The sequence below is a fragment of the Crassostrea angulata genome, chromosome 3 (genome assembly GCF_025612915.1).
Source record: "Crassostrea angulata isolate pt1a10 chromosome 3, ASM2561291v2, whole genome shotgun sequence".
Lineage (NCBI taxonomy): Eukaryota > Metazoa > Mollusca > Bivalvia > Ostreida > Ostreidae > Magallana > Magallana angulata.
The window spans coordinates 12751925-12770709 of record NC_069113.1 but is presented as its reverse complement, the minus strand read 5'-3'; the positions used below and the strand labels follow the sequence as shown (position 1 = coordinate 12770709).

Sequence of the window (18785 nt, the reverse complement as noted above, 5' to 3'; positions counted from 1 at the left end):
ATATGAATGCCCCCCCCCCCCCTTGGAAATGAATTTAATATTTCAGATTCAGCTTTTTTAATCTCGTCTTCAAAGGCGACTTTGAATCATGACAATAGCAATATTCTGAGACCCTATATACAATTATTAATTTTTCATATACACTGGTGAATATTAGTAAAAAAAACACCCTGTAATTGATTTATATTTCCTGCTTATTTAAAATGAAATAATTAACATTAACATAAAAGGTATCAATTTTCTTCTAAGCGTATTTAGTGTCTGTTGTGAAGCATCTTGGCTAGCCAAGGGTTTTCGGTCCACTTCGCTCAGCATAAATGGGAAGCGGAGTGGACCGAAAACCATTGGCTAGCGAAGATGGTTGTGAATTTATTTCGTACTTTTGGTCTTAAGTATATGTAACAAAGAGAAATATACATGTATATATGTGATTTATATTATATATGTATGAATATATGAGCCAGTTGATGCATCTTCGCATAAACTTTAATTGTAAATTATTTTTTCTTAAGCTGTATCCAGCCACAGTGCTTCCTTATTCAGCTGTCCAAATCTTGACAGTTGACAGCTGACAGTTGGCTGTCGTATATGGATTTTACATTGGGGGTGGGGTGGGGGTTATACCTACTTTTTCTTATTTTCACTTCATTTTTGTACATACTCCCAAAAAGTCGAGGGGGGGGGGTGTGCGGCAACTCCTTTGTTAGTTAATTTTCTACATGTAGATTTAAGAATTTTTTTCGCAAAAAGTGAGCCCCCCTTACCATGCTACGTGCCTGCATATATACATGAATGCATATGCGCCGAAGTTGCGTACATGTTAACACCCTCAACCGAATATGCTTCGCCTGTAACTTGACTGCGAAAGCTACCCGGCCGTTCATCGGCAAACATATCTCAATAAAACCAATAAATACATGTTACTAAAATGAGCTTAGTATTTTTTCTTGTATGATATTTAGCTTTTACACCACTGTACATAAAATTTTGTTTCTGTGATTTTGATTTTTTTTTACATGTATTTTTTAATCACTAGTAAGTTTACGTTTCGGAAAAATTTATTCTGTAATATTGAAATTCTAAAACGTAAACAAAGAGCACCTGCAGTTTCAGAAATATAGTTCATTAAAAATATGTCGTATAATGAAATAAAGATATGTTAAAATTTTATTAATTTATTGATATATAATTTGTAATTGCTTCAAATCATACAATTCTCAAATGTAAACAAATTTTACAAAACTAACGTCGCGGATGAATATTTCTTTAGTTGATGTAAGTGTCAGATATGGCGACGTACACGGAATATAGTCAAGCAAGTTCTGTGGATTCTTACAGAAATACTCCTAATCAAAATATATCCACTGGACGACAGAACTCCGCGGAAGCACATGTTAGTTTTAATCATAAAAACAAAGAAGAAGAAAAGGACAAACGACAGAAATACTTAACGGCTAAGTATGGACAACACCAAATGATGTTGATTCGTAAGAGATTGGCAGTGGAAGACTGGCTGTATGACAAACTAAGGGAACTGTACGATTGTCAGGTACGGATCTTTTACTGTATTAGCTCTTTCACACTTTTTCTATATGATTATTCGAAAAAATTCAAAGCACAACGTGACACACACACTTGGATTGATTTTCAAAGTTGATCACTGACAATAAATTATAGAATGTTTTTTCCTGTGGAAATTATGTTTCCTCAATATTATCTGATAATATTTTTCATTACCATTCAAAGAGTGTGGCTGTATTAGTCCCTAGCTTGTAGCAAATGGAGGAAAAAGAAATTGTTCTCTTTGCTTAATTCTCTCCACTTTTGATGCTGTCATTTCATTAATTGTGCAATGTTTTATATTATTAAAAATTCTCATTCAGTATTGTGTCATGATGATAGCCCTGTGATCAGTCAAAGGTTTTGAGCCATTTCCTTTACTAATTCATATTTAATGTTCATTTTAATTGCATTGGCAATGATTTGGCAATTTAGTGGGTAGATCCATGTGAAAATTAGCATCCAAAACAGAGATAAAGTGCAGCTGATTTTTTCATGCCCTTGGAATCAAATTATTTATTTAACACAGCTCTGACCTAGTTCTTAGCTTATTTACAGATATTTATGAAAATAACTATGTTGATTATTTTTCAATTAGCAGTTGGTGAATATGTGTGTTCTGCTGATAATTTGTGTATACACTAAAACATAAACACCTGTTTTTTCCTTCATCATCTGTTCATTTTTTTTTCCCTCTGAGTTCAAAAATAGTTTTTAAGAAGTGTTTGATTATCTAAATCTGGTGATTAATTCTTGTCATAAAACCCTTTCCATAGTATGTGTAAAGACTTAAAGAGCAATATTTTCCGTTTTTATTGGATGTTTCTAAAGCCATGTGCTGAAGTGATTGATGTACTTTATGCATGGTGTTCCCCAAGCCATTTCATTTTATGACCAGAGGGAGCTCCTGCAAATTTGAATATAATGCAGCATGCCACTGATTTTTGCTTGAGGTATAAAGACCACTGACAGATGCCCAATGTGTTATTCATGACCAAGAAGCACTTGCTGACCATCCGAGGGTTTTTGCGTAGCTCCGGCTCTGCTGTGTTCATATTTATTAAGATATTCCCCACCCCATAGAATTCAAAGTAAAGGTCCATCCAAGTGCAACCAGGTATTCATGTCACAAAGAGGCAAGGGCGAAAAATATGAATGAAGATAATGGATGATAAGTAAAACAAGTATCTTCCTAGTAATGCAGTCATGTTCTGGGTACCACCCAGTAATTCTGGGCTGGCTTTAATATTCAAGAGTCAAGTGCTGCTTAGATTTCCTCCGTGAAATAGATCCCCATGTTTGTCGTTACACTCACTGCCACAGACCAATGTTGTTCTCGGTTATCAAGTTTTCCCCTAAACTGCATGCCTGTCTAATTTCTAAGACTTCATTTAGAGAGAAAAATGTAGCATTTTTTAAGAGTCTTTGTTCATTACCATTTGGCATTGGTATGCTGGTATTGCTGGGAATTGTTTTGTGGGGTTTTAATTATGCATGGACCCTGTGATAAATGTGATGTAATGTGGGAGTTGTAAAACAGGTCCAACATGGTAGGTATTGATTTGGAAGGCTACACTACAGCCTCAGATGGATTTACTTATATACATAAATATACAGATACAGTTTTGCCTTAGGAACCAAAGTAACACGCACAACACTCATTGACAATGAACTCTGCAGATTTATTCAAGTTACTAGTGACTGTGTCCTCTTAAAATAGCAGATAGGGATAATCAGTTTTATCACTATTGTATTCATTCAATCCACTTTGTTTTGTGTTCTGTCATTAGGACCATTAAAATTTCTTATGCTGAGAGATAATCCATGAGTTATAGAAAGTTACTTGAAAATTATGGGCAGATTTTTTAAAGGTTTGATAATTACAATAAAAGACTCCTTTCTGAAGTAGGATTTAAAAGCATGATCATAATACTACACAGTTTGTCCCTGTCTGAATGCCTAGTCCATTTAACAATGACTGGTTTCCTATCCTAGCTATCCAAAATGACCAAGTTAGCCTTCTCCGTGTATGTATTTGGGTAGTGCTTGATAAGGATGATCTCATACCCACCCTTCGTCAGGGTATTGACGAAATTAAAGCCACACACAATGTATTTAGTTCCTCTGTCCCAGTTCTCGACCAATCAATACTTTTTACTGTGATTTCAATTGATCAGTGGATTGCAGTTTGAAATAGGGTAGAGCTTCTTATTTACACTGCCATTTGGGTGACAGATGGGACAGTTTTGGACTAGTAGGCATACCCCTTTGTTCCCCATGCATTCAGTTTTGAATACCTTTATAATTCAGTAATCACAACAGCTTGCTGTTCAAAATGTGAATTATTTTCATCATCAGTCCATAAACCGATAGTGGAACAAAGTGAGAAAAATGAGTTGCTTGACTTGCATCAGGTGTGTTAATGTAAATAAAATGTTGCATCTCTGATTTTTTAGGTTAAAGTTTTTAGAAGACACAAAAAAGATTGGAAAAATCTGAGATCTTTGAATCTAAATTCCACAATAAAGCCTAAAGTAAACATTTTCCAGATCAGCTGGAATACACTTTTTTGTGTAGTTTTCCTGAGAGTTTTTTGAGTGCTTGACTTCGATGATTAATCCTAGTTGAAGTTGAAAAATAAAAAAAAAAGATAGAAAAATAAGAGAGAGAAATGCACGTAAGGGTAAAGCCTATATCAAAGACGTCATAACATCATATATGTGTGTTCTCAAAGAAGGAGTTACTTCAAGTCATTTGTGACTTTTCATATTTAATGATAAAAGGATTGTTGTTTTGTTTATTGCGGTGAAATGTGTAATTAAAGCAAGGCCTTAAAACATAATAATCTTCTGAGTCAGTCAAGACGACATCCAAAAGAAATGCACCAAAGAAAACGCATTTGGTTTTGCAGGATGTCATAAGGAAGTGCACGACAGTGCATGGTGTGTACAGTGGCAATTATAAATCAAAAGCAAAAAGACTGATATGTATCAAGATATATCTCTCACATACTGTTGGCTGTGCCCTTTATAATCTAAAGATCTGAAGTGTTTAAGTTGAACAGAGTAAACAGTTGGGTATCAGTTGATAAGGTCAGTCAATAGTAAGAAGGAAATAATTCTGCTAATTCTTGTGTCTATGTGTTGGGGGCTTGTCACCTGTACAGGAGAGAGAATTCCCTGGTCTGCTTGCCCTCAAGCCAACGATGATAAAATGTGTGAGTGTACCTGTCCCATGAGTGTACCTGTCCCAGCGCAGAGCATGTGTCCAAGGCTGGTCCCCAGGTGGACATTAATCTGCGGTGTTATGCTGAAGTTGTCAAACGTCTCCACTCAAACCAAACAGATCCTACCTATTAACAAACTACAGCGGAAATTGTTGTTCCCTTGTAAAAAAGAAACTTGTAAATTATTTAGCAGTTTTTTTTCTCCTTTGGATAAAACGAGATCTAGAGCGTATGTGCTTTAATGAAGAAAACCTTTATTCTATTTCATGCAGTTCTTATAAACTGTGAAAGTTTGACAGCTTTCATTAGCATTATAATGAACATTTTGTTATCAATCACATCTAAAAGTGCTTGATGTTTTGAAGCATTGCATGTCATCTTTCAAATCCTGCCTTGTAGTAGGGAAGATCCTGGCAATCTATTTTCATAAAGAAACAGGAGATTAGTGTTGTAGGTTTATCAACATCAGTTACACAAGCTGTGACCTTGGCAGGGTGGGTATACATCTATGGGAGAAAGGTCGCTGAAGACAGAGATAATAAAAAACAAACAACTCTTTCAAAAACAGTGTCTTATCAAGCTGTAATTGAATGTACATAAAACATTACACTAATACATTTGTTTATGGAAGAACCCAGGCCCCTAAACACTAGATCCCTTCAGCACAGAATGTCAATAAAAACAGAGAGAAATGGGGAGTCATGATCGAATGTTTCTGGGCATAAAATAAGAGTAATGTTTAACAGCGTCTCTCTTTTTTTGTTTGGCAATTTTATCCAGCGATAAAGTATGTGATAAGTGTCGCAATATGACATTCTCCAGATTGTGAGATACTCTTGTGCTATAACATTTTTAATGTAAATCCACATGCTTTTGTAGGATGACAGCGACGATCATGACTGCAAACTAGATCTGGAGGATGTATTAAATCTAGACACAGATGTTGAACGAAGAGAATATGCACAGGTAAACTGCTTATGAAATGCCGATATACTCATAAACATAGGGCAGACACTTACGCTGAACATACATAGCAAGTTGGCGCAAATAAACGCAGAGCCGAGAATGTAATAAAAAACCTCTTTTGTGCGTTTATTTAGCTATCATTTAACGTATTTTTGAGCAATTTAAGAATATTACATATTAAAAAATGTTGCACCCACTACCCAACATATTAATTCCTGAATTCCTCCAAAGTGCTGCTACCATCAATGTTTCAGATGTAAAGTTTATTGATGTGATTTATTTTTCCAGAGAGAGCTGGTGAATGCACAAGTATCAAGGGAGGAAGTAGAGGTAAGCCATAAAACAGCTCATATATATTTCACACTTGATTGACAAGCCTTATTTAATGGAACAATCTAACGGATTTGTCAATAGTTTTCTCATTTTCTTCTTTGCAACCCAGCGAACAAATTGTAAATTACTAGTACAAACCATCTGAACTATCTAATTTTCTGTGCAATGTTCTGCATAAAAATCTTAGAGATGTCTGGCAGATTGCTCAGTCTGGCAGTTTGTGGGAAGTCTGTCTGAGCTGATGAAACTTGCCCCTTATTCATTGCGCTTTTTTGTGGGACATCACCCTTGACTTACCATAGGCCACTAAATGCTTTGTACATAAGCACATGCACTATTTCTGAAAGAAAAAAAAACTGTTAAATTTCTAAGAAAATCAAATGATTTAAGGAGGTATTGGACACCTCCACATTGTGACGTACATGATTGTTTTCAAAATCAATAAAAAATTATCTTTAATCTGACACTGTAATGGTTTATTTTTTACTTCGCAATCTTGATGTCTATAACACTGTATCACATTAGGTTAAAGCATCAGCTACTGATCTTCAAGTTACAAGTTAAAATCTTACTGGGGTTTTTACAATTTTTACCGTTTGAATAAATTTTTTAAAGTTCATTTTATGGTAAAATATTGTACAATTTGAAAATTTTATAGAGGGTTACTGTCTTCCAGATATGATGTACTTTTACCCACATTAATATATCAAAGTGTCCCACATCCCCATACCACCTTTAATGAAAATTTGAAAAAAAAATATTTTGTCATGCTTTTGCACACTACCTAATTAAATGTTGGAGAAATTTGAAACTTGTATTTCCCCCTCTAATCAAGTGTGTACAAGTGTTAGCAATCTTAAATTCAGTCTCCTTGCATGGCAAGAAATTTTCTCAGACATGTGCAGAGAGATTTTATCTATTTTGGTAAATTTAGATTCGTTTGAAATTAATGTCTCTATATTTTTGTTTTTCAGAGGTTCATAGATGAACTGATAAAGAAATCAAAAACATTATAAGAGATGTTTTTGGTCACAGTGTGCTTGTGAAAGAATGCAAGAGACAGTGAATATCTCATCAGGGACTAAATACACTTCAGCAAACAACACAAAACAGGAGTTCATCCCAGGTCAAACTTTTGACACACACTGTACTCATTCTCTTCTACTCAGCTACAATTTTTTTGTATAGTTTTTAGAATCAACAGTATTCATTCACATAAAAAGAACCTATTCAAGTCATGTAAGAAACTGTTAAGACCAGATGCCATTTTTTTAATGAAATTTAAAATTACACCAAGAATAAATGCTGTCATTTCTATACCATTTGATTTTAATGTACAGTGCATTTCATGTTTTGTCATTTAATTAATATACATGTACATGTGTATATGTATATTATAAGAATTTTTTATAAGTGCTTAAATTAAAGATGCTTTTTGGTCCAGATGGGTGGGTATTGTTTTAGAAGCCAATATTCAGTTTTTTTGTTTATTTTTTTATTTGGTGGTTGGGGGTATTGATACTAGGTAAGCATATTTGAAAAGCAAGGCAGACTTGAACAGTTTTAGTCATATGATTATACTTATTCTCAATGCATATAACGATCTTCCCAAAGTGCTAAATATCTGTATTTTCTACCTTCTGTTTCTACATGTAAGGCTTATATTTGTGAAAATTAACAGTTGTTTGGAGGCAATTTTTACCTATTTTCCAAATTTTACCATCATTTAGCTCCATAATTAGAGTTTGGTAGTTCTCTATATACCCCAAGAACCCTATTGAGCCTGATACCAAGAAGAAAAATGAGCAGCAGAGGACACTAAATTTATGATTTTCTAATGGCACTCAAGAATGCACTTCCTTATATGGGACTAATTTTATGTTCAATATATATACCTCAGCTTCTTACGAAATCCCTCCATTTTTCCCCCCAGAGCTGCTTAAGAGGTAGATTACATGTATGTGCTCTCTCATTTGGTTCAATTTAAGTAACCAGTACTTGAATTACTTTATAAATTATCGCTAATCATTTGTATAAACTGCCCTTGGTCTGACATTTATTTAAGATAATCTCTCTTGATTCACTTTTGCCCCTGTGACCTTAAATGTTATTGAAGGTAACGTTAAACAAACAATTCAGTGATAAAACATGTGTACAGTTGTGGTGCAATTCACAACAGTGAAAATTATTACTTTGTGTCAGAAATGGAGAGTGAGGTTTAACACGTGATCCTCTCAGTTTTATATATTGTAAAGTTAGATGTTGTTTTGGACATTTAAATTCAAGTATTTACACCTAGGTTTCAGTTTATTTGTGTGTGTGTGCATTTTTGCATAGGTTTTATGTATTACCGGGTCTCGAATAATCAAAATTATGAGTTAAAAACCTTCATTGTCATATAAATTTTCTTGTTCAAAAGTAATTGTTGTCTAATAAGAAACACGATGTTTGAATTTAGTTTCTGTGTATACTAGTAATTGGCCTTGATTTTGTAGGTTGTCACCTTTGGGTTGTGATTTTACATGCTCTAAGTAGTCCCTCCACCAAGTCCTTAATTCATTCCACATTTTATCCCCCTCCCTTTCACAAACATTTTCTATCGTTTAAACTGAAATAATTCAAAGACGTACATTTACCTGCCGTTTTATGTGTGACTTTTTTGTTGATTTTTTTTCATATTTTTTTCTTTTTGGTAGAATACAGTCGCATAAATGATGTTAGTTGAAAAAGTTTGCAAGTTCATTGTAAATAAATCAAATGTACTGGCCTTTTAAGATGTAATTTCAGCAATAATTATCATTTGTTTTATGAGCTATGTGCCAATATACTCATTGTATACAAAATTGTTTCATTGTTTTGCTGTACATTGGCATTTTTATTAATTTTTTGATTTATCTTTGAGATTTAATTAATTTTCTGTAATCCACATGTATTTATATTGATCTTGTTAATACATATTCATTTTTTTTTAATGCATTTTACATATTTTGCCAATCTGACATTTAATTTCATTTTCCTTTTGAAAGCATCGTACACAAAACAATTAAAAAACATCTTTTGGGGCTATTTTCATTACCTTTTCTAAAAATCATTAACATATTCTTCAGACACACTACAATGTACACTTGACATAAACTTGACATAAACTTATTTTAAGCCATTTGTATTTCATTTTTGTTTTTTGAATTTTGAATTTTGTTAAAATATTAACAAGCACAAAAAATCATTCTATAGGAAGAGTAAAACCATGTAAACTTGAGATGTATTTTTATGTATTAGTTTATGAAAATGAATAAGCAGAGATGAAAAGGCAACTAAAAGAAAAGCATAAAAATATGAAGTAACATCTCACAAAGTGTATATATGTATATACATAATATTTATGTAAGTCATTTCAAATTTTTGTGTTGTCAAGGTAACATCATCACATGACCACTATGTCTCCTTGGCGACAGGAACATCCTGTCCTGACTAGTCACAGTTTCTTTGTATGTTTTCTATACTGCTGATACCTTTTGCATGTTTAAGATTAGGTGATTTTTATTACAGCAATAATTTGTTTAAGGTTTCTGTAGAAGATTTGATTTTACAATAAAAAACAATTTTAATTTTAGCAATTCTTTGTGTTTTAGCTACTAGATTTTGTGTGGTACGTATTACAATACCCTCAATCATGAAAGATTTCCTTCAACTTCAAACCAGTTAAAATAACTTCAATTCACATAGCTCAGTATACGAGAGGAACTGGCTTTTGCTTCTAAGTTACATATGGATTTGAGATATGAATATCTACAGTACCGACCAGACCCAACCTAACAGAAAGTAAACCTCAACTAAACCCTGGGTTTACTCAGGGTTTACCGGTACTAGAGTGGACCCAGAGTAAACCTAAAGTTGACACAGAGAGTAAACCCCAATCTGAGGCGAGTTCAACAGAGCGAGCACTCGTCAAAATTCCCTATACCCGCAACACAAACTTGGCAAGCGCTCTGTTGAACTCACCTTAGATGTACACCCTTGAAAGCAGATGCAAACTTTGTATTCGGAATATACAAGGGGCAGGAATTACAGAAATAGGATGGCAAGATAAAAGACAGGTCTACTTTACACTTTTGTGTACAGTTGACTCCAAAAGCAATTTCCAAGTAACCCAGAGTGGACCCAGAGTAAACCCAAAAGTAAACCCGGGGTTAAGTGGGGTTTACTTCGGTGTTTGGTTGGGTCTGATAAGTCAGATTGGTACTGTAGGTACTACATGTGATAATAATTTAAGAGGTATTCAAAGAGAAATTACCATTTAATACATTAAACAATAGAATGCTTTCTCTGGTTGTTCATACAGGCTGTGAGGATTGCAATCATTGCGGAAAATAGTAAAATGACCCACATCATGATCATGAACCTTAATTTCTTTTTGCAATACATGCTTCTTCATACCTGCATGAACCACCATAGAAAATATATTTGTTTCATTTAATGTAGCTCATCGTAGTGATAATAAAACTATGCACAGTAAATGATGTTGGCCATTACTTTTATCAGACATCATAAAACAATTTAAAAATGAAATCACTGTTGTATACATGTAAATTTATGCATGATAAAAAGAAGTCCAAATAACTTATACAATAAATAAACAATACACTGGGTTGTAAGATTTACAATTAACACAGTTAATCAACTTGTATGAACAGTACTTTTATAATGATGAGTAAAGGCGGCATAATAACAATACATTCCAATAAATATGGACCCTGACCGAACTGGACCCACAATCATTGCTTTCGTCCCATAGGCCTGGGGGAATTCTATCAGAGTCACATAACACTGAAATATCAGTAGTACTATCATTGGAATATACAGATGTCTTATTCTGTGTGAAAGACGGAGTTGGTTGGATTCACTGAAGGATTGTGGGTAATCCAAGATGTAGCCCAAGTGGAACAGCAAAGGAATGTTGTAGCTCACCATCTACAGAGAGAGGATTTGCATGGATTATTAAATGATTCATACCAGTTGGCTTATATACTGGTACTTTTCAACAAATACAGGCATATGTGGTTAATTAATATGATTATGAATTATGCACTTTTTAAAATATCAAATGGAACTCAATTTTCTCAACATGCAAGTCGAATAATGAAAGTTATAATGGGGATATTTACTGTAACCCTGTATCTATAGTCTCTTATATTAATACATCAACTACGGTAAGTAATTTTTTTAAGTTACACATACAAGTGCCAATATAGATTATTTATACAGTAAATACATTAACATCCAATCTATTTAGTCTTTTAAAGATAAATCTAACCAAAAACAACTAAATGCCTTTTAGAGATCTCTCTTTCACTTCTTACTTGAAATATTCCATAAACATAAGTAAGGGATCCTGGCAGTAGGGCTCCTTTAACATAAAGTCCCCACACAAACATCAAGCCTGTGTGGCCGTCTATCACCTCCGCCATAAACCAAGGGCCTTCAAAGACATTCAATAGCATCGCAAAATCAATATGGAGAGTACTGATTCTATTTTTTAAAGAACTAGTTTAAGTGTTTCATATTTACTGTACAGAAATTCATATTTCAACAAATTAGTGTAAAACTGGTTCTATATATTTTGAAGAACTACCTTTAATGTATTAACTGGTATATTAAGAGCGTACATTATTTTGTGGAAATTCATTTTATATCATGTTGGAATCTGATTTAGCATATTTCAAAATCATAAATGATTTTACATGCATATGCAGAACATTTACCGTAAGTAGGTAGTAATGTTATTGATTTAATTGTTCAGCCAAAGAAAATACACAGTCATCTGTAATATGTTTACAGTATTCTCATGTTATATGTACTTTAAGTTATATCAAAAGAGTGAATGAATAAATGTTATTCTGGGAGATAATGCTCATATACGGGTAGTTTCCTTACCTATCATGATATATGCTGTAAAGCAGGTTAAAATTAGGAAGATTTTGGTCGCCTTAGATACAAGCCACACTCTCCTGATCCATCGGTTTATAAAATTCTTTATGAACCTTCCAGGTAGTGCATCACCTAGGAAAAAAGGTGTTCAAACTAAAAAATGAACTTTTATGGCCACCATGGCATAATTTGAATACCCTGAATACTACTTTATTAGCAATCAGTAATCTGCAAGATATCAATCTCACAATATAATTTAACCATTCACAAAGCTTGAAATGCTTGAAATGATTTTTTACATTTCATTTATGGTATGCAACAGTGCACCAGTTCATTGTGCAAGTTGAATTGCCTTTTGCTTTTACATCTTTTACTTGTAGTGATAGCTAGTACATCTAAATTACTTTTACAGCTTGTGAAAAAACATCCAAGCTTTTAGATAAAAAGGTTTGTTTTGCATTTTTTAGTCTTCAAACAAGATTAATTATATGCAAATGTACACAGTGAATCTCTACCTTGTAGCTTTAAGGATCTAATGTCAGCACATTTCCTCAAGAGGCACAGCACTAGAACATACACAACAGCAAGAAAATAGAACAAGAGCTTTCCCTGTAAAATAAATACATTTGATAAACCCTATATAAACATACATGCACTGTATTGCAAGATACATAAAGATATGGCAACGAAATCTGAATTACGACTATAATAATTTGTGCAATCTGAGTCTGACATGTTATGATACAATGATACAAGGTGTTTAATTACAATACTTACAATAAAAAGCAAGTCCACCATGAGCACAATACGTGCCAGCAATGGAAATGGTTCAGTCGTTCCATCCAAGGAGAATAACTGAGATTTCTCTTTGATGGTGAACCCATTTTCCTTAAACAGATGTACTGTCATTAAACTTACATTTACCAGCATTTGTAATCATGACAATAAAAAGATTTCATCTCGAATGTTGCCATCACACATCATCATAGCCAGCAAAAGGTATACCGTATATGTAAAAACAAAGCTCGTTGTGGATGATGCACTACAGGGAATAGGCTTGTATAAAACATGTTTTTGAACTTTTGAAATAAATACCAGTATTTTAATAAAGTTCTTATCATAATGAATTACAAGTAACAAAATCTTACAGCCAATGAATAAATACCTAAAATTCTTTTCAATACACATGTATAAATATCAAGTAATCTGTAGTAATGAAATTTCTAAAAATCTACCATATGGTACCTGTATTTCAACAATCTGATTTCTACAATACATAATCTGTACCTTGATCACAGCTGTGATGTGATGTAGACCACTTTTGAATTGCTCAGGTTTCCATGGTAACACATACAAGGGCCCTTTAACATTCTGAGCCTCCCCAATCTTAACTTTATCAATGTAAAGGTCAACTGTTAAGGCATGTGAGGGTGGAAATATCAACAGCCTACAAATATCAATATTGCATCAAATAAGCAACATTTTTAAAAACCATTTCTTAAGTAACTGCTATTACAGTAAATTAAAGTTTTATATATAAAAATATATATACAAGTATAAAATCCTTTTCCTCCAATTACTTTAAATATCTCTCTCTCCTCTCTCTCTCTCTCTCTCTCTCTCTCTCTCTCTCTCTCTCTTTTATACACATGGGATAATGAAAATATGAAAAATATAAATACAAAAATGTTTGACGACTGCTATCAATTAGCCTCTTGAAACCCAGGGCACACTTCTATTTCTAAATGACTATTGGAAATTTTTGGATTCTTGGAAAAGACCAGTCTGACTCTGATTAAAATCAAATCTTAAACCAGTTCCTTTATTTTGATGGTCCATGCAACAATCAAAGAAAAGGAACTCGAGGAAGGTCTAAATTAAATCAGACTGGGAAAAGACAGATGCATAAAGCATTGCTTTACATGTACCTGATATGAGTAGAGGTTACTTTCTGTGGTGCTGGAAATCTTGCATGCTGGGGATTGGTAAAAATGATGACTGGCTCTTCATGGAAAGCTTGGTCTGAGAAGGCCATTACATTGCTATCCACTGCTACAATTCTGTACCTGATTAAAAAAATGGTTATGTATTAGCAAGAGGATTGTGGGCAACATCACTCATCTGAGCAGCATCTCAAGCAAATTCTTGAATCCCTTTCTAATTTTGTCATAAAACTCTGATCTCATTTAGGATAAAGAGAGTGTTGGGGGGGGGGGGGGGGTATTGTAGGGGATAGGATTAGGTGGTACAAACATTGACAAAATATTAATCTGCCCTATATACAAATATGCATAATAACATCACATTTTGAATAATTGTATAATGAGAGTTACAGATTTTAAAAAGATGTTATATTGGTATATGTACATGTATATGCTGAATACGACACTTCTCAAATTCTACCAAAATTGGGCCAAAATGAAATCTAATGATTCCACAGTATTCAAGTTTAAATTGCTTTATGTGATCAAGACCTCACAGTTAGGGAGAGAGCTATCAGAGACCCTGGCCCATGGCTTCACAGTAAGCTATCAGGGACCCTGGCCCATGGCTTTACAGACAACTTTTTCAGATACTACCTACATCCTGTTGTGTTTCCAGTCTCCCAGCTCCAGTTCATAGGTCCCTGTTTTGTGCCTGGTATGCAAGCCTGATAGATGGAGATGTCCGCAGAAGTATGCACTGGCATTTCTAGAAAACGATAAAGCTATAGAAGAAGAAAGGGTCGCTTTTCTTTAACTCAATAAAAAATTGGCATCTTCTTATTTTTTTGAATGTCTATGCTTCATAGTGTCCTTGAAAACTAAGCCCCATCAAAATCAATTGATGTCCACAACAATTAAGATTCAAAAAAAGTAAACTTTAAAGAAATCAGGACAAGCTACTGTAATCAAATGAGAGACATAATACCTCATTAGTTGGCGGATGTTGGATCCATCTTCAGTGATGATGAGAGAAGTTGGATAATGTCCAAACCAAAAGGTCATGTTGCTTGAACTACTTTCCAGGGACATCTTATTCAGTAAATTTATTTGTTTCTAAAAAGTAATACAAGTATATTTACAAATTAATTTTAACATTCTTGTTCAAAGAATCAAATTCCTGACTGCTCTAGTTTCTCTTTATGTGTAAATCTGTAACAACTGTTTCTATATATAGGTGTTCAAGGAGAATAGACGGTGCTTTAATAACAGTAAAACACAGTTATAGCCAATTGCTAGGAAAAATTTAATTTTGTTTTTTCATAAAAATAATTCTAATATGTACTCGGTATCCTTCCTGTTGATGATAAGTTCTTAGTTGGAATGAAGCTGACTTTACTGTAAGTGTGAGTTTGTTATACGCATATTCAATGAAACTGTGTTTACTGTACATCAAATGTGACAGGGAATAGAACAAGATTTATTTACCTCTCTGAGAATTCCAATAAAGTTAAATGGTCGCCTCGGTCCAGGGTTTGGTGTGGCATCCATGGCAATGAAACTGTACTCCCCAAACTTCAGTTTGTGTGTGTATTTATATGAGGAAGGATTTGTCTCCCCTTGTCCAGAGTATGTTCTATAAAAGATTCATATAACTGGTAACTAAGATATAAAAATGGGTGAATATAAGAAAAAAAACAACTGGTATTGAATTGATTTTTAAAATTTGAACACAGTAAAGGACACCCTGTGCATGCATTTGCATTACAAGAAAATAACAGACATATCAAAGGAAGAAGACAAACCTAAAAAGATTTTTTTTGTGATCCAAATCTGGTACATTGAATGCATCTACAAAGATAAAATGTATCAGTGTATAAAATAATTCACAACATAAGGCCAAAAAAACTAACATCAAATTTAAAGTAAAATGCAATGTTTGAAATGCCTTCCCAACTATAAATTAACCTACTTCATACCTGTTCAGACAAGCAGCTACTTTCACATATGAACAAGTTTTCAGATTAATCCATACAGTATAGTTTCAATGTTTAATAAATGTGCACAAAATTTTGTCTACAGACAGACATACAGACAGATGGACATGGTACAGTATACCTCAAACTTTCATTGGTGGGTATAATAATCAACTTTACTTGCATTTGATAGAATACTAGTAATTCTAAAATTGACCAGAAACACGGGGTGTAAAGGTTCAGAGAGGTAGAAAGAGTATAAAACAACAGAAGGGAGTAGGGAAGTTGATGCTAAATAGGATGATTTTGAAAATGTAAATCACTATCAGGATACAGAAAATATATTCACCATGATTTCCTCTTACATCCAGCCACTTCACATTATTGTTATACTTTTGACATAAGGTGATTACTTCTTCATAACGTTTCCATTCTTCAATAAATTGTGTCGAGCCTCTCTCATTTTTATATTTAGCATCAGTCAAATCTCCTTCAAAAAAAAATCAAAATTTAAATATAATTTGTCTAAAAATAATAAAATACACCATGGTAATTTAATTCTCATTATAAAAAATAAACAAATTTTATTTTTGCCCTTTCCTCCTAATTATCAAGGAGCTTAATCTTAATAATAAATAGTATCTATATGAAGAGATTTGTCTTAGGGCAATTCTTAATTAAATGAAGCAAATCTTAAAGAAATGTCTTTGGTTGAAAAATTATCAAATGAAAATAGCCAAGTATGCAGTATTGTTGTTATAATACCTGTCACAATAAAAAGTTCTGGTGCTATTTTCGGAAGACGATGTTGGCAAAATTTGGCTAAGTCTTCAGGCCTCTTTGGGTCTTGAAACTTACTAACATGGATATCTGAGAGCTATGAAAATAAAGATTGAATGAAGAGGAAAATTAATAATCAAATAAATTAAATATAGAAGAAAATAATACTAAAAAAATCTCCACTACCATTGAAAGCAAAAATGATTGCAATGGACCCCTCTCAGTAACTGTGGTACTGCTTTTATGCTGGGCAAACTTTGGGTAAATATTAGCTGGAGGATAAATTAAATAACTGATGTAACTTCATCTTTCAACAATTTACATTTGCCCTGCAAAAGAACAGTATTGCAGATAGCTGCATGTCTGAAGCTCAGTCTAAAAAAATTTGGATGGACAACCTGGGAGCTACAGTGCCTTTCATAGTAAAAAGCCGCAATTTACGGTTTACAAAAACTGCGCTAGTTTTGGATTGATTAACCTTATTTACACACAAATCCTGTGGGAAAATAATACTACCATAAAATTTTCAGGTAATTTACAATTGATTCAGTAGTAAATTACCTGAAAAATGTCTGATATTGTCTCTTTATTTGCCTCAGACTTTCTCTGAAACATGGTAACTGACAACGGAAAATGAAGTATGTTAATTCACGTCAAGATCAAGAGTCACCATTTTTACAGGTAAACAAACTGCACCTCTTCAATTTACGGGGCTGGTGATGGTGTTTAATATAATGATTTGATTTGAACATATTTTATTGTATACAAATATATAAGATACATATATACAAATGGTTTGGACACAAGTTCTGACAACTTACTAGGTCTTTACCATTAAATAGAAAAATTATACAAAACTTACAACTGTTATTGCATGATATAGAATTGTTATTACGATAAATGAAAATAAGTGATATATACGAGAATAAGAAACATGCACATAAACTATATTAAACAAATCTACCAGTTTCGTTGATGTACAATTAAACTAATGAGAATAACTGCTTGTTAATATCAATGGATAATGACTCATTGCCCCATAATAAAAGATGAGTATTAATTATAGGAAAATGATCTAGTAGCAGATTAAGAAAAAAATTATTTCTAGCGATTGTATAATTTTTGCTTTTGAAGAAAAAATGGTAAGCATCTTCAGCTGACCCACACCGACAATTACCGCTTTCTATAATATTTATTTTGTGTAAATCATAATTGAGTATGCAATTGTGTCTTAGTTAAGTATAATATCAGAGGCAAGTTAATTGGCAATATCTGCAGTGTAATGTCCAAGGATATTTTTTGGGGGGAATCAAATATTCAGAATGTGTTTTAAAATAAGGTTAATCAGTCAAAAACTAGAGCAATCTATGTGCGCTGTAAATTGTAGATTTTTATACTAAAGGAAGCACAGTAGCTCCAAGATCATCCATCCAATTTTTCAGACCCGCAGCTATACCACAGAAACTGTGAATGGATAGAGAAGCTTCACAGAAATCAGGGTTTTGATACTTTGAGTTACTATTTTAATATGGTGTAAAAATTATGGCAGAAGAAGTGTATTTGTTTCAATGCTCAATCACTTGTAATTTACGAGACGCAAAGAGCCAGATAACTGAGTTATTCATAATTGGTTTAACATGATGAAATAGGTAAGAAATTATTGCATCACATCAGTAGGCGATTTGAAATATAAGATTTGATCCATATTAATGTCCCTAAAATAAAACAGCCTTAGAACTTAAAATCTTATTAGCTTAAAATATTTGAAAAGTTTATTCTTGGCTCTCATGTCTTTCTCTTTTTGTATCACTATCATTACTGAAATCAAGTTTTTATACCTGTACAAACCACCATAAATTTACATCATCTCCATTCAAATGAACAATATTTCTGTCAGTGGGATATATTCCTCCATGGTCCGTGTTCACAACGTTCTGTATCAACCCAATCAGTATACAGAAACATGCGACAAACATTAAACTGATCGCAAATAATTTCATTGAAACACTTTTAATTCTTTTATAAGGAACTTCAGAAGAAAGTACACGAAACCGGGCGGTTTTCTGTTGCAATGGGAAGTGAACACTGTTTTAA

General features: G+C 33.2%; 2 protein-coding genes across 2 annotated transcripts; one reads left to right on the top strand and one right to left on the bottom strand.

Annotated features, from left to right (window-relative positions):
- The first annotated feature begins 1270 nt into the window (after positions 1–1270).
- Positions 1271–9698, top strand: LOC128177473 (uncharacterized). Its single transcript, XM_052844186.1, has 4 exons — positions 1271–1549; positions 5666–5752; positions 6041–6082; positions 7060–9698. Exons 1-4 carry the CDS (start codon positions 1289–1291, stop codon positions 7099–7101), a joined length of 432 nt encoding a protein of 143 aa, XP_052700146.1. The 5' UTR covers positions 1271–1288; the 3' UTR covers positions 7102–9698.
- Positions 9272–18759, bottom strand: LOC128177469 (transmembrane protein 62-like). The gene is made up of 14 exons (XM_052844178.1): positions 18530–18759; positions 16677–16788; positions 16261–16401; positions 15741–15786; positions 15424–15571; positions 14924–15051; positions 14597–14704; positions 13942–14079; positions 13301–13460; positions 12791–12901; positions 12529–12622; positions 12020–12145; positions 11446–11564; positions 9272–11056 (listed from the first exon to the last, which is right to left on the bottom strand). Exons 1-14 carry the CDS (start codon positions 18689–18691, stop codon positions 10763–10765), a joined length of 1887 nt encoding a protein of 628 aa, XP_052700138.1. The 5' UTR covers positions 18692–18759; the 3' UTR covers positions 9272–10762.
- Between the last annotated feature and the right edge of the window lie 26 nt (positions 18760–18785).

Excerpts from the sequence above, each read along its gene's own strand:
- LOC128177469 (XM_052844178.1), bottom strand. The coding sequence starts at position 18,691 with ATGAAATTATTTGCGATCAGTTTAATGTTTGTCGCATGTTTCTGTATA. Across the intron at positions 15,052-15,423 it reads TTATTGGAATTCTCAGAGAG|AAACAAATAAATTTACTGAA; the intron begins GTAAATAAATCT and ends ATTACTTTTTAG. Across the intron at positions 12,623-12,790 it reads TGGTGGACTTGCTTTTTATT|GGAAAGCTCTTGTTCTATTT; the intron begins GTAAGTATTGTA and ends TTTATTTTACAG.
- LOC128177473 (XM_052844186.1), top strand. The coding sequence starts at position 1,289 with ATGGCGACGTACACGGAATATAGTCAAGCAAGTTCTGTGGATTCTTAC. Across the intron at positions 1,550-5,665 it reads GGGAACTGTACGATTGTCAG|GATGACAGCGACGATCATGA; the intron begins GTACGGATCTTT and ends ATGCTTTTGTAG. Across the intron at positions 6,083-7,059 it reads TATCAAGGGAGGAAGTAGAG|AGGTTCATAGATGAACTGAT; the intron begins GTAAGCCATAAA and ends TTTGTTTTTCAG.